The sequence below is a fragment of the Ziziphus jujuba genome, chromosome 10 (assembly GCF_031755915.1).
Source record: "Ziziphus jujuba cultivar Dongzao chromosome 10, ASM3175591v1".
In the NCBI taxonomy this organism is placed as follows: domain Eukaryota; kingdom Viridiplantae; phylum Streptophyta; class Magnoliopsida; order Rosales; family Rhamnaceae; genus Ziziphus; species Ziziphus jujuba.
The window spans coordinates 24,670,328-24,693,058 of NC_083388.1; the positions used below are offsets into that span (position 1 = coordinate 24,670,328).

Here is a 22,731-nt window from a genome sequence, read left to right on the forward strand (position 1 = left end):
ATTCATAATCAAGTTCTCTTTCAGACATGAAGACAAATGGCACGAGCATGTATTTTACCAAAAATGGCACTAGCATGTACAATGGGAGATCTGGATGAGGGACTCAACGAAAGAAAAATTATTGGTGGAGCTTGTGCATTCTAGAGAATATTGTGTTGGATTAAAAATCTTTAAGATATTTGTTCTTTTCTTGAATGTTAATTTGTACCGCCAAATCAATCACTATTCACTTTGTAATATTTAAAAAAAAAAAAAGAAAAAAAAGAAAAAAAAAATTGGTTTAATTGATTATTCATCTTTTGGGAATGAAAGACTTCACTTTCAGAGATACACAAAAAATTCATATGCCTTGTGTACGTGTCGTACACACCTTCACATTTTGATTATTATAAATACCAAGCTAAGTTCATCCCGGATCATTAGTTAAGTCCATAGTCATTTGCTTGGATTTCTAGCTTTTGTTATACGAAATAGTACCATTATGATTCATCGCATATTTTGATATATATTCCTGTCGGAATGAAAATGGCTTAATAAACTCTTTAGAGGGGGATGACTAGTCGGCGAGTTATTGGGCTAGACCACTGGCATATGTGAGAACTCTTGATAGCATGCTTATAAATCCCTCTGCTGTTCTCTCCATCGAGACTGAATAAAACGAATGCATTTCCATTTCATTGTGTTGTTGCCTTGTTTACTGACCATTTTCTAACGATTATAATTACATGCTTTATTTTATTGCTTGTTTGGTGCTTGCACAATACTAATATTGTGTGGGTTATTTGCTTGCGAGGGATATTAACGGTTGGCTTACTACCCGCAAGGGGCGAGTAAGCACCGCACGACTCCGTTGTGCCCTTAGAACGGTGGGACCGTGACAGTTGGTATCAAAGCGGGGTTGGGAGTCACTCGCACAGGATGTCGAAGCTGACAAATGAAATGCGGTTCGATACCATCGACCAGCAGCTCGGGGAGTTTGCTGGCGTTGTAGATGCACATATCAAAGGCCACAACTGGCAGGAGGTCTTTGAAAAAATGGAGACAATTGATGACATAGCCAGTCGAGTGAGCGCACTCGAGAGGAAATAAACCCCATGGGGAAATACTGGCCTTTCGAGCTCTATTGAGGGCGAGCGAGATGGAGTTGTGGAAGAGGCCATAGACAACCTGATGTCTACGGTCAACGAACTGACGGAGGACTTTCGAGCCACCGTGGAAGCATTAAAGATGGAAATGGAGCAAATAAATACCAAGCTTTCCATCACCATGTGAGCAGTAGAAAATCGACCTGTTGTCCCAATGGGCGGGGACTATGGATGAATGAAAGTGCCTGAGCCTCGAGCGTATGGAAGGGCACGCGATGCAAAAGAGCTAGAAAACTTTTTGTTTGACATGCAACAATATTTTCGAGCGATAAAACCAGATTCGGAGGAAACAAAGGTGACCATGGCTACAATATACCTAACCAATGAAGCAAAGCTGTGGTGGCGATCTAAATACGAAGATATCAAAAACAACATATGCGTCATTGACACATGGGACTAACTACAGAAGAAACTCAAAAACCAATTCCTTCCCGAGAACATGGACTATATTGCCCGTCGACATATAAGAGAGTTGAGACAGACCAGTAATGTAAGGGACTACATGAAAGTGTTCTCGGCATTCATGCTCGATATACGTGACATGTCTGAGAAGGATAAACTCTTTTACTACCTGGAAGCGCTGAAACCTTGGGCCAGGACAGAACTTCAACGACAGATAGTACAAGATTTAGCCTCAGCGCTAGGGGCAGCAGAGCGCCTAATAGACTACTCAACAAAAAGTGCTGTCAATAGAAAGCCCCAACCGCCTCTTTCGAACGCCAATAGCGGTAGACCCTTCAGGCTTACCAATCTCACAAGACCTGGGGGAGGCAACAACAAGAAACCTTCGAGCATGAGAGAGAGCCTCCACCGCGGAACCCCAATGCATTCGGATTTAGACCCCGACCTATGATATGTTTCCTATGTAATGGTCCCCACAAAGTGGCCGAATGCCCCCATAGGACCGCTCTTAGTGCTCTACAAGCATCTATTCACTCCTAAGAGAATGAGGAAGGGCGAGAGGAGACAATAGAAGAGGGAGAAGACGGCGCATAAGTGGGAGTGCTAAGATTTTTGAATGCCCTTAATGGACAGGTCATTCAGGCCAAGAAGACCAACGAGAAAGGTCTTATGTTTGTGGATGCGGCGATAAATGGGAAGGCCGCAAAGAGTGTGATGGTGGACACAGGTGCCACCCACAACTTTTGTTCAAAGATTGAAGCCCGAAGGTTAGGCCTACGCTTGTAAAAGGACACGGGGCAAATGAAAGCAGTAAATTCCAAAGCCTTATCTACGGTGGATCTGGCAAAACAAGTGCCTCTCAAGTTGGGAACTTGGGAGGACTGGGTGGATTTGATTGTAGTACCAATGGATGACTTTAATGTCATCTTGGGAATGGACGTCCTAATGAAGAAGAAGGCAATCCCTATTCCCGCCGCTAACAGCCTGTTGATAATGGGGGAACAACCGGGAGTAGTTCTTGTACAGAGGAAGCAACTGAACAACCCCAAACTTCTATTGGCTCTCCAATTCAAGAAAGGGGTAAGGCGCAAAGAACCCTCTTACATAGCATTGGTGGTAGCAAGGGAGGGTGAAGATGATGAAACTACCCTTCCTATGGTGCTAGATGCCTTGAAATCTTTTGACAATGTGATGCCAAACAACTTACCGAGGAACCTACCTCCTCGACGAGATATTGACCACAAAATCGAACTGATACCGGGAGCGAAACCTCCAGCAAAAGCACCTTATCGAATGGCCCTTCCTGAGCTGGCAGAACTACGGAAGCAACTTAGGGAGCTTTTGGAAGCAGGGTTCTTGAGACCCTTGAAGGCACCTTATGGCGCTGCAGTATTATTTCAGAAGAAGAAAGATGGAAGTTTACGCCTGTGCATAGATTACCGAGCACTGAACAAGGTCACGGTACGAAACAAATACCCGATCCCTTTAATAGCTGACTTGTTCGACTAGCTAGGTGGAGCCAAATTTTTCACTAAATTGGATTTGAAATCGGGATACTACCAGGTGAGAATTGCTGAAGGAGATGAAGAGGAAACCACCTACGTTACAAGATACGGAGCCTTCGAATTCCTGGTGATGCCTTTTGGATTAACGAATGCACCAGCAACATTTTGCACTCTCATGAACCAGGTATTTCAAGACTTCCTTGACAAATTTGTGATGGTGTACCTTGACGACATTGTAATCTTTAGCCCTACCTTGGAAGAACATGTCGAACACATTCGAATGGTATTCCAAAGACTCCGAGAAAATCAATTATTTGTGAAGAAGGAAAAATGTGAGTTTGGTAAGAGACAAATCAAGTTTCTGGGACACATCATCGAGGAGGGGAAGATCCGTATGGACATGGAGAAGGTAAAAGCCATCCAAAAGTGGAAAGCTCCCGCCAATGTGAAAGAACTTAGATCATTTCTGGGATTGACAAATTACTACTGTCGCTTCGTAAAAGGATACTCGAAGAAAGCAACTCCCCTAACGGAATTGCTAAAGAACGAGGTGCATTGGGAGTGGAGCAAGGAATGCAAGGGCGCATTCGAGGATCTAAAGGAAGCTATGATGAAAGACCCGGTGTTGGCCCTGCCGGACATCACAAGACCTTTCGAAGTCCAACCCAATGCATCCGACTTCGCTTTAGGTGGATTACTGCTTCAAGATGGTCATCCTGTCGCCTACGAAAGCAAGAAGTTGTCAGCGGTAGAAAGAAACTATACGACTCAAGAAAAGGAGATGCTTGCTATAATTCATTATTTAAGAACTTGGAGGCACTACTTATTGGGGTTAAGCTTTGAAGTAAAGATTGATAACTCAACCGTCAGTCACTTCCTTACACAACCAAAACTAACCCCAAAACAAGCTCGTTGGCAGGAATTCATTGCGGAGTTTGACATTCATTTCGAGCACAAAGCGGGAACCAAAAACCAAGCGGCGGTTGCCCTAAGTCGTAAGGCGGAGCTGGCGGCACTAAGGGTGTTGGCTAACATGGCTACAAGTACTATCGTGACTTCAATGCGAGAGCTGATAAAGCAGCATCTAGGGGGAGATCAATGTGCACAGAATATCCTCAAACTGTGCAAGGAGGGAAAAACTCGTCAATTTTGGGAGGAGAATGGCTTACTGTGGACAAAATGAAATAGGTTGTTTGTCCCAAAGACTGAAGACCTAAGGAAGATGTTAATGCGAGAATGCCATGACACTCTGTGGGTTGGACATTCGGGGTGGCAAAGGACGTATGCCTTAATCAAGCAGGGATATTATTGGCCACAGATGTGCGACGATATTATAGACTACATCCGAACCTGGCTTGTGTGCCAACAGGACAAAGTTGAGAGACAGAAACCACCAGGGCTGTTAGAACCTCTATTCATCTTGTCACGCCCATGGAAGAGTGTGTCAATCGATTTCATCACCAACCTTCCAAAGATCGGGGATCTTTCGAGTATTTTGGTTATTGTGGATCGATTTTCCAAATATGCAACCTTCATCCCTGTCTCAAAATATTGTACGGCCGAGGAAACCGCCCGCTTATTCTTCAAGTTTGTGGTGAAATATTGGGGTGTGCCCCGACACATTGTAAGTGATAGAGATGCAAAGTTCACAGGATCTTTCTGGACGGAACTATTCAACCTTTTTGGGTCCCAGCTCAACATTTCCTCCAGTTATCACCTGCAAAACGGATGGGCAGATGGAAAGATTCAATGGCATGTTGGAGGAGTACCTACGACACTTTGTTAGTGCCATCCAAAAGAATTGGGCGCAACTCCTTGATGTAGCTCAATTTTGCTTCAACGCACAAAAGGGATCTTCCACAAGTAAATGCCCATTTGAAATAGTTAACGGCCAGAGGCCCTTACTTCTACACATAGTCGATGAGTATCAAGGCAAGAACCCAGGGGCTTTCAACTTCACCAAAGAATGGAAGAACAACATGGAAATAGCCAGGGCCTACTTGGAGAAGGCGGCAAATCGGATGAAGAAATGGGCAGACAAAGACCGACGACCCCTAGAGTTCAATGCAGGGAATGTGGTGATGGTTAAGCTAACTCGAGAGCAATTTCGCTGGCTGAGGGATAGAGACCCCAGATTGATAAGAAAATATGAGGGACCAATGTCGATCATCGCCAAAGTAGGGAGGGTGTCATATAAGGTGGTTACCCCAGGATGGATGAGAGTGCACTCGGTATTCCACATCAGCAACCTCAAGCCATACTATGCCGACAAGGAGAATCCAGCATGCAACACTCCAGCAAGAGCTGAAGTGAAAACCAAGCTGCCGAAGACAACTAAGGAAGTGGAGGAGATCCTTGTAGAAAGAACCAGACACGTGCATCGATAGCCAGTACGAGAGTATCTCATCAAGTGGAAGGGACTAGAAGAAGAAGAAACCAGCTGGGAGAAGGAAGTCAACTTGGCATCCTACAAGCAGCAGATCGAGGAGTTCAAAGCAGCTGAGTCGTCGAGGGCGTCGATAGAATGAGTGGGGGAGGATGCTAGAGTCGTACACACCTCCACATTTTGATTATTGTAAATACCAAGCCAAGTTCATCCAGGGTCATTAGTCAAGCCCATGGTCACTTGCTTGGATTTCTAGCTTTTGTTATACGAAATAGTGTCATTATGATTCCTTGCATATTTGATATATATTCCTATCGGAATAAAAATGGCTCAATAAGCTCGTTAAAGGGGGGTGGCTAGTTGGCGAATTATTGGGCTAGACCATTGGCATAGATGAGAACTCTTGATAGCATGCTTGTAAACCTCTTTGCTGTTCTCTCCATCGAGACCGGATAAAACAAACGCATTTCCATTTCATTGTGTTGTTGCCTTGTTTACTGATCATTTTTTAACGATTGTGATTACATGCTTTATTTTATTGCTTGCTTGGTGCTTGCACAATACTAGTATCGTGTAAGTTATTTGCTTACGAGGGATATTAATGGTTGGCTTACTACTCGTGAGGGACTAGTAAGCACCGTACGGTCCCGTTGCACCCTTAGAACGATGGAACCGTGACACCTTGCATATGAATTTTCTTACCCAATTCTTGGTTAATTAGTGCGTCCAAATCAATCGTTATCTTCTGTACAAGATACAACGATAGAGTTGAAAAAAAATTGGTGCGATTGGATTATATAATCATTTTGAAATGAGACTTCACTATCTCATAGATGGAAAACAGAAAGATCACTACGTTCAATGTTGGCAAACTCTTTTATTCTATTTTTAATTATTTTGTTGACAACGTGAGGCTTGTCACCCAAATTGTAGTTGCTTCTCAATTATACTGGAATGGAAATGTGCTTTCAAGTAATTTTGTAATTTCAAGTGGATATATAAAAAGAAAAAAAAAAGAAAAAGAAAAAATGCTACTCCTATCTTTTTCAGTTTTGAAGGCACCCTCATGGTCTAACAATGCATCCTTCATGACTTGCCAGTCTTGCCTAGCAGTCATGGAGAACCAGATGTTCAAGCCAAACATTCTTCTTATATTCAAAAGCAATGCAAAAAGAAAACATAATAATAATAATAAATTTAAATATAACAAATTGATTACTATTATTTTTATATAAAAATACTACAAATTAAAAAGCACCATCTTTCTTGCCCAAGGCCATGAATAAAGTTAGGCCGGTCCTGTATAACAAGTCTCTGTTTATAAATGGGTGCTTGCTCAAAAACCTCTCAATACCTGAAAAAGCAAAATTCCAATAAGTCTATATGAGAAAGACGATACCCTGAAAGACAAACAAAGCTCAAGAAATGAAACCAAATAAGGAAAAAAAAAAGGAAAAAAGAACCTGCAATTACCATGTATACAGCAATTCCTATAGACCAACATCACATCTTTGAATGGGTTTACCCTGTAGTGACCCAAAAAAAAAAAAAAAAAAAAAAAAAAGGGAAGACAAGTGCAAATCTGTGGCCCTTGATAAAATCAGCCACTAATTTGTTGTTTTTGTTCCACAGATACTATATGGTTCCTTTGCTTGTCCAATCACAAAGTTGAGAGCTTAGAAATCCCAAAAAAGAAAAGAATTAAGGATTCTAGCTCCCCAAAATGAAAGCATGTACTTCAGCCCAACTAGACACTGTGTAAAGAGTACCAGTTAATCCTTTCCAAATGGAAGAGCTTCCTTCAGTGTATTCTTTCTGTTTCTTAACTAATCCAGGGAACAGTGGAACAAACAACACACCAAACCGTTTCCCAACTCTCCTAAGGCTCGAACTCGACCCAATTACAATTCCTATATCTGCCCCAAGCAGACAAAGCAAATCACCCACTGAGTCTCCAATGTAAACAGTCAAGTTCTTTTTCTTGTTTCTGGAATTCGTTAAAATATCACTGAAAGCTTTAACCTTGTCAATGGGAGACTCCACTTTCTTAACAATTTCACCTGTGGAAATGGATTCTCTGAAAGTGAACTCATTTGCATGTACATTCAGCTCTTTCAAACCCCCTGGTCCAAAATAACAAAAGGAAAAACATAAACCACTAGACTAGAATTGCTGAAAAATATGTAAAAGAAATGCATAAATATATTTAGTCGATGGATATAGAAACACACACAAAGATGTTGTTGACAAGAAGTTTATTGACATAATACATTCAACCACAATTAGAAATGAACAAACACAAAGAAGCTTCTGTGCATACCTCAACAGCAATGGTTAAAAATATAATTCAAATCCTCATCTAAACAAGAAACACACTCACCTACTCTTTGACCATAAACATCAAAAAACAAAGAGGACAACAAGACGAAACAATCCATGAATTCCCAAAGATATATAATAAATAAATAAATAAATAAACAAGAGAACATCCATACAAAACAAATTCATAGGATTAAATTTAAATAATAAAAGGAAGATTTCATATATGTAAAATGTAAGATGTATTGATATTCAACATGCACAATCTCAATCTCAGTCTGAAACAAAATCCTTTCTATCATAGCATTCTTTAAGAAATGCACCGACCCTTGTTTTTCAATGCATATAGTAGACCAATGTCATCTTTTCCAGATTGTGGATCATATTTTCCTTTAGCAATTACTACTGCTACTTGAAAGTACAAAGACATCAACTATAGTAGATCCACTAGCACATTTCAGCAAAAAATCTTCTAATGAGCAGTTTAGAATTGCATCCCATCCATTACAGACGACAAATTGACACATTGGATTTAACACAGTACTATAAAGTATATTGTTCAGATATGTTATACCATTAAAGCGTGCATGTGGGTGCCTTCCTTTCCATTACAAATTTGCTTTAACATGCAGGGTTGACACTATTTTATTTTATTTTTTTTTTGTTTTTAATATAAAGATCTTGATAAAGATAAAACAATAAAAATGAACAGTTGGCATGTGTATCCAATCTCCATTCTAGATTTACAATCTCTCATTTCCATTTCTTAAACACATGCAAATTTTCTCCAATTTTAGCTATCAAAGTCAACCCCAAAACAACATTTTCACAACAGAAACAAGACAAGCCTAAACTAATATAGTTCTAACATTCATATACGAGCTAAACATCAATACAGAGATCCTCTCAATGTTCTGAAGAGAAGAATAATACAAGAAATTCACTTCCTCAGGGAAAAATTAGAAAGGATATAGTCAGCATGCAACTTGAATTATTGATAAGTATTAATACATACGGAATTAGTTGGAATGGGAAGTTTCATCATAAAGTAAGAAGATCCATACCTGATGAAAAAGCTGATCTGATGAGATCACCGCACCAACAGTATGAAAGAATATGGACATTTGTATTCAAATTTTCATTCTTGACAACATTCTGAAAGAAACTGGCACAACCAGTGTGAAGAATGAGATGTTCACCAGCTTTTTTTATATCTTCAAGATTTAGACCTTTGAGCACCCCAGACTCTATAACTCTATCATTGGCCCTTTTCTCAAACTCCGAAAGTTTCTCTAGTGCTTTATGCAGATTCTCATAGTTGAACTCCACTGAACCAAATAAAGCCAAAATAGCCATATACACAAAAATGATCTAATTAAATGCTTCTTGAACAATTTTAATCTGTTAAAAGAAGTTGACAAGTATTCAGTATCAAACAAGATGCTGAAAATTACCACCATACCTTGTTCAGCTGGCAAAATGCTTTCTATGCATTGTTCATACTCTTCCGTATACTGGCTGGAAAGGAGGTCCCATGTATTCCTCAGGTCAGCTGATGACATCCGAGCAATCTGATTTTCAGGTTGACTCTGATCAGATTTTGGTGCCGTCACTATTGCAATTTCAGCCAATATGGCAGATGAGTCAACAGTAGTGCAAGTCAAATCAAAATCAGAAAATATCATAAGCTGATCTTCTGCAGGATTATGCTCTTTGATCAGAGGAATTACAGTTGGTTGAATAAGTGGCTGAGCAAGGAAGAAATCTAATTCAAGTTTCATGGCTTGGTGATAAAGCTTTTCAATGATGTCAAGCTCTTCGCCTGTCAAAGAGACACTTAGTTTATCGAGCAACTCTTCAGTTTGCATGGCTGATTCCTAAATTCAAAGAGAAAAATAGTTGAGCTGTTGGAGTAGAGAAAAGGCTTTCTGTGAAATGTATGAACCTCTGAGACTAATCATCATCACAATCAAATTGACCATAAGAAACAAGATAAAAATACTATGCTTAAGGAGACAACAAACCTCAAAACTTTCAGATGAATAATTATCAATCCACTTTCTGTACGGGTGACAGACATCATTGGGATCTAGAAGTGCCTTAAACTCCTTACCCAGAAAGGAATACAGCCTCATGCATGGAGTCATGGCACCAAGGGTGTAAGCAGCAACTTTGGTTTTCTCAAAAGGAGTTGCAAGCTTACCAGGAGCTTTTACTCCTTCAACTTTCCCAGAAGCTGTTGCCAATAAGAAATTGGTATACTTCACTGTTGCAGAGTTAATAGAGCACTCTTTAGCAAGATCTAAACCCCAATCCTGCACGAGCCATATATTAAGATCACGAAGATAACAACTTATCAGAGAAAAAGAAAGTAAGTCAATATGCATAAAAATGAGAACTCAAATCATCTAATAATTTAGTTGGAGTTACTAAAGAAGATCCAATGCAATTGACACAACAATTGTAAGAAGAAAAAAAAGTTAGAAGAAGCAATAACACATACCTACATTATCAAAAATGGATGTTTTCCAAATGTTGAAATGACCATGACCAAAAAGCATCAGACAAATAACACTTAAATCAGAAAAATCCTTTTTTTGGGGAAAGTTGTCAGTAAGAAAGTGATAAAAAGCTTCCCAATACTTCCTTATGATACTATCTGTGGTTCCTTTGGAATCAAACTAAGATCACTTGCTGGGTTCACCAACCATTACTTATGATTCTTATTCACAGGAAAATATTGTCCAAATTGATCAAAATTAATGCATACAAATTTTTCAGTATCTGAGAACGCTATAAGTATTTTAGATAAAAAAGAAAATACAAAACAAAGATAGATATTTGCAAGCTTTAGATAAACAAAAAGGGCAAGTATTTATCCTGACAACTTAATTTAAAATGTATTTCCATGTCAAGTCTTAAAGAATCCCTCATTACCTACAACAATGTAGATCCAACATTCCAGTAATGCAAAGAATCGTCCTGTCTCCACAGCTTTCAGTCACTTCATCTACAACTAAATTACACCTGGTTTTTTAAACCTAGTATTTTGCTACTTTAGTTCTCAAGCATTACCATCTAAAACTGTTAAACCAAAACTATTCCATTGTCAAGATTTGACATTTCATTCATCAGCGTTACAAATAAAAAATCAAGATTGCAAAATAAATTATTCTTCGGTTTAACTCCATCACTAAGAACTAAATAAATAGATCATAGAAATCAAGATACTATTCCTTAATCTTACCTGCACAACAGAATCGTGCATTTTCAACTCCGATAAAACATCACGCCTCAACTTTGTAATTGTAATTTTAGCATCATCATCATCTGCACAACCTTCTGCCAATTCATACCTGAAAATCCAAACATAAAGAAAAAAAAAATTAATAATAAATAAACCTACAGATTTATAGCCAACTCCGAGCTTCCCAATTATAAACTTGAGTGACATATAACCTAACATTATGATCATATTATTATTATTATTTTTTATTTTTTTATTTTTTTTCAGAGACTGAAACTACTTCTAAAAATCCTTCCACATAATCTAACCGCCAATATGGTTGCCAAAAAAAAAAAATAAATAAATAAAAGAAAAAAGAAAATGAGAACAAAAATATAAATCATAGGATATGCAGTATATATTATTAACGCCAAAGAACTATACACTTGCCCAAATAAGGAAAAAAAAATTTAGCTATGCTTGGACAAATCAATGGTACCTCATCCAATTTCAAGAAGTAAAATATGTTAGAATTATATCTTTTCCTTTCTAACGTTCGTAAGCAACTAAAAGAAAGCTTACAAATTAAATATTACTTTATTTAATTTCCCAATTTCTCAGCAACAAACCAAGCACAAAATCTTAACAAAACTTTACATGGATACTCAGTACCTAAGATATGGCCAAAAGGCACACATACAATATGGAAACCAAATGGTTTACTAGCCAAACTTATATTAAGGAAAGCATCCAAGATTGACAATTTTGTTAATCTTTTGTTGCATTTTTCATAGAATCCAAACGGAACAAAAAGGAAAATAAAATTCTAACTTGTGCATCTGTTCCCACACGAATGGATTACTGATCTACATCCAGTATCTAAAAATTGTACCTAAATTTGCATACTTATCCCATTGTTCAGACAAGAATTAGACCATAAATTAACTGCTTTGCAGATATGTCCAAGGCGAAAATAACAAAGAATTCATACTATTTGGGGTTTTTAGGATAAAGAAGAAAAAATTACAAGCTAAGGCATATACTTTCATTTTTATCTAAGATTCAGATTCCATGGCAACATTGCCCAAGCAACAAACACAACTAAAAAAAAAAACAAGAAGAAAACTAAAATAATAATAATAATAAGAAGAAGAAGAAGAAGAAATGGGAAAGGGAAGACTGACGCTTGAGCGAAGGCCTTGAGAAAATGAAAATCCTGGGCGATGTAATGGCGGAAAGTTTTAATGTTAAGGTTGCCGGAGGCCAAACAGACGCAAAAAGGGGAGTACATAGCGAAAACCGATTCCCTATTGAACTTGATCCAAAAGCGGCGGGCGAGTCCGACCTCGATGTCGACGGAGGGCTTGGCGGACTTTGAAGGAGGTATCGCCATTGACGACTCCGGCGGCAATCTCCGAACCGAGAAGGATCGGAGGAGAGAGAGAGCGCGAGACGGAAATTGGAGGTTGAAGAAAGTTGTTGGAGAGGTTTTGATTGGGTTTGGGGGGAAGAGTAGGCGCATCAACGATATCTATATATATATATCTATCTCTATATATTCATATATTATATATATCTCATATATTTATATATATGTTATAGAAAGATAAAGAAAAGAGAGAGAGAGGGAGACGGCGGTGGGTCTGCGTTTGAGAGAGACTTTGAGAGACGGACGGAGAGAGAGGGTCGGGCTGCGAGAGACACAGAGAGAGAGAGAGAGAGAGAGGGAGAGAGAGTTTGTGTGTTTGTGTGTGTATGTGTGTGAGTTGGCAGTTGGGTGGGTGTGTCAAAAGGGAGGGAAGTTTTTTTTTTTTTTTAGTTGGGTATATTTTTCTTCCTTGGACTTGGACCTCCTTTTTTCAGACTTTCATTGGGCCTAGCCTAATTTAACAGTTGGGTCCATTAATTAAAAATAAAGTAAAAACCCATTTGTGAATTCGACGTCGTACGTTCTCTGTCTCCTTTACGTGGAGATTTTAAATATCCTCTTTTAATGTAATTACTAAAAATTACTAATTAGCATTAATCGATTCGTTTATTTAGTTTTGTAATATCCTATCTTATCATTGAGAGATATATCGAGCAAAATAATAATAATAATAATCGTTTAATTTAACAATTTAAAGATTTCCATACATCATAAACTTAATTTTTTAATTTTCATATAGTTATACAATTTTTCTTTTTAAAAAAATGGATAAGAAAAAAAATTATGTAAATTGTAATTTTAAGACTTAGTACATTATTATTTTAAAATCTTCTCATGATAAAAAAAACTACATAATTGGTAAGATTAATTTTCAAGTAGATTAAAATGTAGGCAGTACTATAATCTTGAATATATACAATATCAATTTGAATAGACAGTTGTGTAATTATTGTAGTCTTGGGAAGACTAATTATTATTATATAAAGCAAGATTATGTAATTTTCTTTTTTCAATTTTGTTCCAATATTTTTGTAATTTTATTCATAAAAAAAAAATTTGATGGTTTATCAAAAAAAGAAAAAAAAAAAAGCAAGATTATGTAAAAAGAAGACATATAAGAACAATTATAATTATGTAAATACTAAAATATATATGAGTGTAAAAAGTAGGAGAAATAGATGGAAATTATACAATGAAGTATGATTTACAAATTCAAGTCCTTGCTCATAGAGTTTGCATACATTAAATTACTTTACAAAATATCTAGAAGATCTACATATATTGAATAATGTGCTTGCTACGATCATAGAAAATAAGAAGAGTGCTACAACTCAAATGGGTCATCGTCTTCTTCTAGAATCTGGCCCGCAGAATTTTCATCATGATGATCATGATCTTCATCAATCTTTAAGTATGGATTCCTCTCAGCCGGTTGAAAATTATAGAAGATAAACACATAGAAAGCCAAACTCGCTGATTCCGAAGCAGCTTGCAAAACCCATTCATACCTATAACTAATAATAGCTCCTATAGACAAAACCACAACCCTAGTAAAGTACAAGTACACCACGACAACAATATAGAACTGCTTGAAAAGCGTTAGCTTTTCAAGGTTCCTAGCAGCTTTCCCATCGGTCTCCGACGCTTCTTTCAGGTTTCTGATCGACCAAACAATCGGAAAAAACACAGCGCAGCAACAGACAATATCAATTAACAAGAACGTCTCATTCCACGTCATCCAGTCCTTGGTTGCAGGACCAGTCTCTCCAACAATAGCAGAAGCAATGTTTTCCAAAACCTGCAAAGGAATCACTACCATTAAAACCTTCTTTTCCCTTTCTTGAAGGTAGTGTTTCAAGAATGACCATCCAGTCCCTATGAGAACGATGACGGTGAAAAGCATAATCCCTTTGAAGAATCCGAAGATGTAAAAAGCAATATCCCAACCATGCGGCGTTCCGGTATTCCTCACGTACCATTTGTCCTCTGCTGCACATACCATTTTCAATGCCTTGACGAGAAGCAAAACGGCCATAACCACATGGATCTTATCCACAGTGTTTCTTTGTTTCATGCAGATTAAGATCCAAATCCCGAGGAACAAGACGTAGAGGAGGAAGAAAAGGAAATAGAGTTGGGGCAAGTTGGTTTGACCCGCGGGAAGGAAATCTTTTCCACCGTTTGGTAAATCGTTGTACATTTCTGTATGAACGTGCATTGATACTTGGAACTCTGGCTGGCAATTCCCGAAAACCAAACTGTATTCGTCTGATTCTTCGATGGTGGTTGAGACGCCATTGTCGTAGCTTTTGTTGTCTGAGAGCTTTTCGAAATTGAATATGGGTTTTATGTATTGGCTTGATAAAACGCAGAAGTTTCTGTTGGTCTCGGATTCTATGAGGATTTGTGTGTATGCCGGGTGTCGAACAAGGAAGAATCCCATGGAAGAAGGTTTGAGGTGTGATTTTTTATTTCTCTCTTGGTTAGATAGCTTCCATGAAACATCTTCGAGTGAAATCGATACGTGACCATTCTTGTAAAATCCGAATTTTTCGAACAAGATCAAAGCCCGGGAATCGTCGACGATTCTTGTGTTCTTGATCTCGCATAGAGAGATTGGAATAGTAGTTGAGAAAATTATGAACAAGGCATATAATATGTGGGATATAGGACGGTGGATCGTATTGAAACTTTCCATTATGTTGTGAAATATGGAGGTTTATTAATAATTAGAACAGTTTTGTTGATGGAAAAACATAATGAATCGAAAGGAATTTTTGAAGATTTTGATTTTCATTGATTAAAATTGATTGGGCATGTTTTTCTTGTTTCTTGTTTAATTAGTTTGAATACTCAATTTTTCTTTTTTCTTGGCCAGAATTGTTTGTATTTAATTGGGTGGCGAACTAGTGGTAAAAAATAAAGTATAACGGAACGGTTTGTTTGGCCATTATTAGGGAGAGCAAGAGATCACACACGGGTCCATTTATGACATTTGTTAATTAATTATGGGGATTTATTTTTATATATATTGGAGGCATATGATATGAGTATGGTACTCGGGTTATGGTTTGATGAGGAAAATTGGATTATCTCCGAGCTTAATATTTATTAAAACTAAAGAAATTTTATTTTGTAATTAAAAAACCAATTAGGCAAGCACAAACTAAGATTTAATTTGGAAGGTGGGTCAAATTATTGGTGCATTCGAATTTGCCTTTTATTACAAACAGTGATTTGGCCTTGTGCACATTTTTTGATGGAGTCGCAGTCATTCTGGGGTGGCACATTCGAGTTTGTGCAAGTCGTCAGAGACAGACAGGTTTATGAGTCTAAATGCAATCCTAATACCCACCGAATTGGCCACTTCTACATGTTTCTATGACATTGCTACGTCTGGTGTAGATTATAATATTTTATTAATTCACTATATTAATTATTTTCCTAAATTTAAAATATAATTGAAAATCTATGACATATGCATCCGAATCTTTTTTTGGCTGGAAATAGATCCGATCCTGGTGTTCTATTTTTCACGTCCGACAAATAATATTTAAGATAAGTTGCTCAATATTATATCATTGTGGGATTGAATATATATTTGAGAATACAAGATTTTAATCCATGATGTATGACAAAATGAATCCTCCTATGAATCGTACAAGCCTCAAATATATTATTTAAACTTAACTTTTAAAACAATATTCCAATCGCTAATAATTGAGCTCATAGCTGTCCTGACCTAGAATATTCCTCTAATAATATATATACACTTGATGAGAGATCAGAGAACTAACACATTGCAATGATGAGTAGGATGACCAAGAAAGCTGACTTGATGGAAACCGATCTTCATATATTATTATTCTTTCTTTATATTCTACTTCAAAATAAACAATTCTTAGCTAAACTTTAATTTTTGTTTGAATTTGATGAGCTCCTCTGCTTAATATTTATATATGGACATGAAAGGAGAAAACTCTATTTGGAAGGGAAAAATATAAATTGCCAAACATTTTCTTGCTTCTTTGTTAGTACTATCTAATAATTAAATGCAAATCTGGATTTTTATATTTTTCTAACTAATTGAATCTGAATAAAGAGCTATATACTTTTCTTTATTTGGCATGTAATTACGCCCAAATGTGATGTCCTTTACAATAAATTTCCTTCTAATCTAAATCAAGAGCTATGTTTTTCTTTGTTTGGCAAGTAAATTGCATCCAAATGTAATCTCCTTGACAATGCCCAATTTCTTTACCAATAATCCAATTATCACCATTTCCAGTCAACCAAACTTATTAACATGAATTTATTAAATCTGCACTAATCTTACAACACTTAAACTTGAAGATGCAATTTGAAGTATCCCTTAATTAATAAGTAAGTTTAATATTTGTCTTGAATCTGGGCCCGGAATCCCATAATTTATAGGTGGTAGATGCTTAGTATGGTTAAGAATCTTAAGATTATATTAAAAAATCAACATCTCTTAGCTTGGGATCTTGGTCTAACCGGCTATATATGACAACCATCCAAATAACCTTTTTTTTTTTTTAATACATTTTTTTAAATAATAATAATAATAATAAAGTCAAATTCACAGTACTCCCACGGAAATGTAATTTCATTGGGAATTATGCTAAAATCGACTTGTTTTAAGAGGGGAAAAAATAATAAGAAAATATAGTTTTTTTCTTTTGTTATTAACCAAGAACCATATAACATAATCAATGTTATATAGTTTTTAACTCTATAATTAATTACTTCGATAAATGTAGCAGTAGCGATCGATCACGTAAAAGAAAAGAGAAATTATAAAATCTTTGATCCTCATTTCTTCATGCATAATAGTTGATACAGAAATGACAGATTCATATATATAGTATAATATTGGATCAGAACATTTATTAACGTGAAAGACATTAATTATTTTGGAAATTAAAAAACATGCATGAAAATGGAAATTATACATAAAATTAACGATTTAAATAGCAGAGTTGTTTTGGGTGTAGAGAGCTTTTTTTTTTCTCATCCAATGCAAATGCATGTGTGGTTGAAGCAAACACTCAATTGGCCGTGGTTACATTTTTTTAGGAAGCTGCAGTCCACATCGCGGCTACATTGGGTACCGTCTGCGTTTATCCTTGCCGCCTGAGCAACTCGCTCAAATCCACTTGAGAATGGTATGCCTGCTGTAAATGATCAAATATATATATATATATATATATATCAAATAGACATGATAAGAGACTGTTTATATATATTATATATATATATATAATATAACCTTATATATATATATATATATTGGAGAACTGTTTGTATTTATATATATATATATAATATCAGCTCTGCTTGTTTCTCTCAAACTTGTCTATACTAGGCTTTAATCCTATTCATTCACTTTTTAATTCATTTAATCTAATTACTAACATTAATGCCACCATATATCACATGACTTTTTTTTTTCTTGGTAATATCCATATATCACATTACTTGCACATTGTTTTAAAGAGAAAGAAAATTGAGATATATATATATATATATAGACATACATAAATACATATATATATAGAGAGAGAGAGAGAGAGAGAGAGTAATTAATAGCATCTTGCAACAAAGAATAGAATGACAAAGAAAGCTATCTTGAAAGAACCCATATCTTTGATATTTGTTAATCTATCTTATTGATCTCCAATATTTTTAAATAGAAAAAGTACTACGCGAAAATTGATATCTAGCGACACTCACTTAGCGACGCTATGAAACAAATGCATTTGAAAAAACAAAAACGCGACTCTGAAATTAATGCGTCAGTAAAAATTCAATAGACATATGACGCATCCAAGAACTGTCGACCTCAAAAGGTCGCTAAAAACAAAAAATACGCAACACGTCCGTTAAGGGTCGCTGGGACTGACCAGAGTCACCATTAATACTGCGTGTATATTTTATCTGAATTATGCTGTACATTTAAATACTACTCATGAAAAATGAATACCAACCACTAATCTATGTTTACATAATAATAAAATTTAATTATATAAGGTTGTTGTTCAATTATATAATTTTTCTTGTGTAGCTTATTTTGCAAATCTCTTAAATAATATTTTTTTTTATTTCAACTATAAATAACCAATAAAAATATTAAAGCAACATAACTGAGCTGATTTTTTTATTTTTTATTTTTGTTTTTGTTTTTTTTTAATAGAGGTTACAGGGGATGCACAATCTAAATTGTGCGTCGCCTGTTACCTTCCCTTTACTTTTTAATTTTTTTTTAAGTTCTTTTAAATAATTTAATTTTATTTCAACAATAAATAACCAGTAAAAATATTAGAGTAATAAAACTGAGATTTTTTTTTTTAATATAAAGTTAACAGGCGACGTACTATTTTAGATTGTGCGTAGTCTGTTCACTCCTATCCTTTTTTTTTTTTAAGTCCTTTTAATCAATCTAATTTTATTTCAACAACAAATAAGTAGTAAAAATATTAGAGTAACATAACCGAGTTGTTTTTTTATTTATTTTTTATTATATATGTTACAGGCGACGCACTAATTAGATTGTGCATCGCCTGTTCTCTTTCCTTTATTTTCTAATTTTTTTTAGTTTTTTTAAACAATCTAATTTTATTTCAACAACAAATAACCAGTAAAAATATTAGACCGACAAAAACGAGCTTTTATATATATATATATATATATATAGTTAACAGGCGACGCACTATATAGATTGTGCGTTGCCTGTTCTCTCCTCCCTTTTTTTTTTAGTTCTTTTAATTAATCTAATTTTAATTCAACAACAAATAACCCATAAAAATATTAGAATAATATAACTGAGCTGTTTTTTTTTTTTATTTGTTATATGTATAACAAGCGACGCACCAATAAGATTGTGCGTCACCTGTTCTCTCTTCACTTTTTTTTTTTAATTTTTTAATCAATCAAATTTTATTTCAATAATAAATAACCAATAAAAATATTAGTGCACTAAAACTGAGCTTTTTTTTAATTTATAGTTAACAGGCGATGCACCATTCTTCAACAAATGCGTCGCCTTTTCTTTTTTGTTTTTCTATTTTTTTGTTTAAACATTTAGAAACCCATATTTGTTATATCTGTAATAGGTGACGCACCAATAAAATTGTGTGTCGCCTGTTCTCTCTTCACTTTTTTTTTTTAAAATCTTTTAATCAATCTAATTTTATTTCAATAATAAATAACTAATAAAAATATTAGTGCACTAAAACACTCTCAAGAAATCACCACACCACCAGGTCAAATGACTTGTATGTACTAATAGAACAAAAACTAGCTAATATAGTATTAGGTGACACATTATTTAAGGAATGCGTTGCCACATAGATGAACAGGCACGCATTCTTCAACAAATGCGTCGTCGTTTCTTTTCTTTCTTTTTTTGCGTCGTCGTTTCTTTTTTTTTTTTTTTTTTTCAATTTTTTTGTTTAAACATTTAGAAACCCATAAAAAAAATAAAATCAAAATAGGGCCATAACAAGAATTGAACCCACAGCCTCCTACACTCTCAAGAAATCACCACACCACCAGGTCAAATGACTTGTATGTACTAATATAACAAAAACTAGTTAATATAGTATTAGGCAACACATTATTTAAAGAATGCATTGCCACATAGATGAACAGGCGACGCATTCTTCAACAAATGCGTCGCCGTTTCTTTTCTTCTTTTTTTTCAACTTTTTTGTTTAAACATTTAGAAACCCATAAAAAAAAATCAAAACTTCAACAAATGTGTCGCCGCAACAAATGAGTTGCCGTTTCTTTTCTTTTCTTTTTTTTTTTTCAATTTTTTTGTTTAAACATTTAGAAACCCATAAAAAAAATAAAATCAAAATAGGGTCATGACAAGAATTGAACCCAGGACCTCCTACACTCTTAAAAAATCACCACACCACCAGGTTAAATGATTTGTATATACTAATACAACAAAAACTAGCTAACATAGTGTTAGGCGACGCATTATTTAAAGAATGCGTCTCCAAATAGATGAACAGGCAACGCATTCCTCAACAAATGTGTCGCCTTTTCTTTCTTTTTTTTCAACTTTTTTGTTTAAACATTTAAAAACCCATAAGAAAATACACATTCCTCAACAAATGTGTCGCCATGTCGCCTTTTCTTTCTTTTTTTCAATTTTTTTGTTTAAACATTTAAAAATCCATAAAAAAAAAATCAAAATAGAGCTATGACAAGAATTGAACCCAGGACCTCCTACACTCTCAAGAAATCACCACACCACCAGGGCAAATTGACTTATATGTACTAATACAACAAAAACTAGCTAGTATAGTGTTAGGTGACGTAGTATTTTAAAGAATGCGTCGCCACATAGATGAACAGGCGACACATTCCTCAACAAATGCGTCGCCATTTCTTTTTTTTTTTTTTTTTCAATTTTTTGTTTAAACATTTAGAAACCCATAAAAAAAATAAAATCAAATTCCTCAACAAATGAGTCGCCATTTCTTCTTTTTTTTTTCAATTTTTTGTTTAAACAATTAGAAACCCATAAAAAAAAAAATCAAAATAGGACCATGACAAGAATTAAACCCATGACCTCCTACACTCTTAAGAAATCACCACACAACCAAGCTAAATGACTTACATGTACTAATATAACAAAAACTAGATAATATAGTATTAGGCGACGCATTATTTAAAGAATGCATCGCCAAATAGATGAACAAGCGACGCATTCCTCAACAAATGTATCGCCTTTTCTTTCTTTTTTTTCAATTTTTTGTTTAAACATTTAAAAACCCATAAAATAAAATAAAATCAAAATAAGTTAATGACAAAAATTGAACCTAAGACCTCCTACACTCTTAAGAAATCACCACACCACCAGGCCAAATGATTTGTATGTACTAATACAACAAAAACTAGCTAATATAGTGTTAGGCGATGCAGTACTTAAAGAATGCGTCGCCAAATAGATTCATCAACAAATGCGTCGCATTTTCTTTTTCTTTTTTTCAATTTTTTTGTTTAAACATTTAGAAACCCATAAAAAAAATAAAATTAAAATAGGACCATGACAAGAATTGAACCCAGGACCTCTTACACTCTCAAGAAATCACCACATTACCAGACCAAATGATTTGTATGTATTAATACAACAAAAACTAGCTAGTATAGTGTTAGGCGACGCAGTATTTAAAGAATGCGTCACCACATAGATGAACAGGTGACGCATTCCTCAACAAATGCATCGCCATTTTTTTTTTTTCAATTTTTTGTTTAAACATTTAAAAAAAATAAAATCAAAATAAGGCCATGACAAGAATTGAACCCATAACCTCTTATGCTCTCAAAAAATCACCACATCACCAGGCCAAATGACTTGTATGTACTAATACAACAAAAACTAGCTAGTATTAGGCGATGCAGTACTTAAAGAATGCGTCGCCAAATAGATGAACAGGCGATGCATTCCTCAACAAATGCATCGCCTTTTCTTTATTTGTTTTTATTTTTTTATTTAAACATTTAGAAACCCATAAAAAAAATAAAATCAAAATAGGGCCATGACAAGAATTAAACCCAAAACCTCCTATACTCTCAAGAAATCACCACACCACCAAGCCAAATAACTTGTATATACTAATACAACAAAAACTAGATAATATAGTGTTAGGCGACGCATTATTTAAAGAATGCGTTGCCAAATATATGAACAGGCGATGCATTCTTCAACAAATGCATCGCCTTTTATTTAGAATTGAACGTAGGATCTCCTACACTCTTAAAAAATTACCACACCACCAGGCCAAATGACTTGTATATACTAATACAAAAAAAACTAGCTAATATAGTGTTAGGCGACGCATTATTTAAAGAATGCGTTGCCAAATATATGAATAGAAGATGCATTCCTCAACAAATGCATCGCCTTTTATTTTATTTTTTTCAATTTTATTGTTTAAATATTTAGAAATCCATAAAAAAAAAATCAAAATAGGACCATAACAAGATTTGAACCCAGGACCTCCTACACTCTAAAGAAATCACCACACCACCAGACCAAACAACTTATATGTACTAATACAACAAAAACTACCTAATATAGTGTTAGGCGACGCATTATTTAAAGAATGCATCGTCAAATATATGAACAGGCGATGCATTTTTCAACAAATGTGTTGTCTTTTATTTTTTATTTTTCAATTTTTTTGTTTAAACATTTAGAAACCCAAAATAGGGCCATAACAAGAATTGAACCTAGGACCTCCTACATTCTCAAGAAATCACTACACCACCAGACCAAATCA

The 22,731-nt window shown here is 35.3% G+C and overlaps 2 protein-coding genes across 3 annotated transcripts; both read right to left on the reverse strand.

Moving 5' to 3' along the window:
- Positions 1 to 6,603: 6,603 nt before the first annotated feature.
- Positions 6,604 to 12,755, reverse strand: LOC107412307 (bifunctional TH2 protein, mitochondrial). 2 transcript variants are annotated; one of them, XM_016020054.4, is made up of 7 exons: positions 12,168 to 12,755; positions 11,005 to 11,113; positions 9,782 to 10,072; positions 9,220 to 9,634; positions 8,822 to 9,085; positions 6,912 to 7,561; positions 6,604 to 6,792 (listed from the first exon to the last, which is right to left on the reverse strand). In XM_016020054.4, exons 1-6 carry the CDS (start codon positions 12,503 to 12,505, stop codon positions 7,149 to 7,151), a joined length of 1,830 nt encoding a protein of 609 aa, XP_015875540.3. In that variant the 5' UTR covers positions 12,506 to 12,755; the 3' UTR covers positions 6,604 to 6,792; positions 6,912 to 7,148. The 2 variants fall into 2 exon arrangements, with proteins under 2 accessions (XP_015875540.3, XP_048324937.2); XM_048468980.2 differs by having other exon boundaries at positions 6,902 to 7,561.
- An 866-nt stretch (positions 12,756 to 13,621) lies between these two features.
- LOC107412283 (protein CANDIDATE G-PROTEIN COUPLED RECEPTOR 7) lies at positions 13,622 to 15,212 on the reverse strand. Its single transcript, XM_016020028.4, has one exon. It carries the CDS (start codon positions 15,108 to 15,110, stop codon positions 13,737 to 13,739), a length of 1,374 nt encoding a protein of 457 aa, XP_015875514.3. The 5' UTR covers positions 15,111 to 15,212; the 3' UTR covers positions 13,622 to 13,736.
- Between the last annotated feature and the right edge of the window lie 7,519 nt (positions 15,213 to 22,731).

What these genes read in the sequence shown, in the direction of transcription:
- LOC107412307 (XM_016020054.4), bottom strand. Translation starts at nt 12,505, where the DNA reads ATGCGCCTACTCTTCCCCCCAAACCCAATCAAAACCTCTCCAACAACT. An exon ending in ATTCATCTGAAAGTTTTGAG is followed by an intron (nt 9,635 to 9,781) that starts GTTTGTTGTCTC and finishes CTTTGAATTTAG; the next exon opens with GAATCAGCCATGCAAACTGA. An exon ending in CATTTTGCCAGCTGAACAAG is followed by an intron (nt 9,086 to 9,219) that starts GTATGGTGGTAA and finishes TATTTGGTTCAG; the next exon opens with TGGAGTTCAACTATGAGAAT.
- LOC107412283 (XM_016020028.4), bottom strand. Translation starts at nt 15,110, where the DNA reads ATGGAAAGTTTCAATACGATCCACCGTCCTATATCCCACATATTATAT.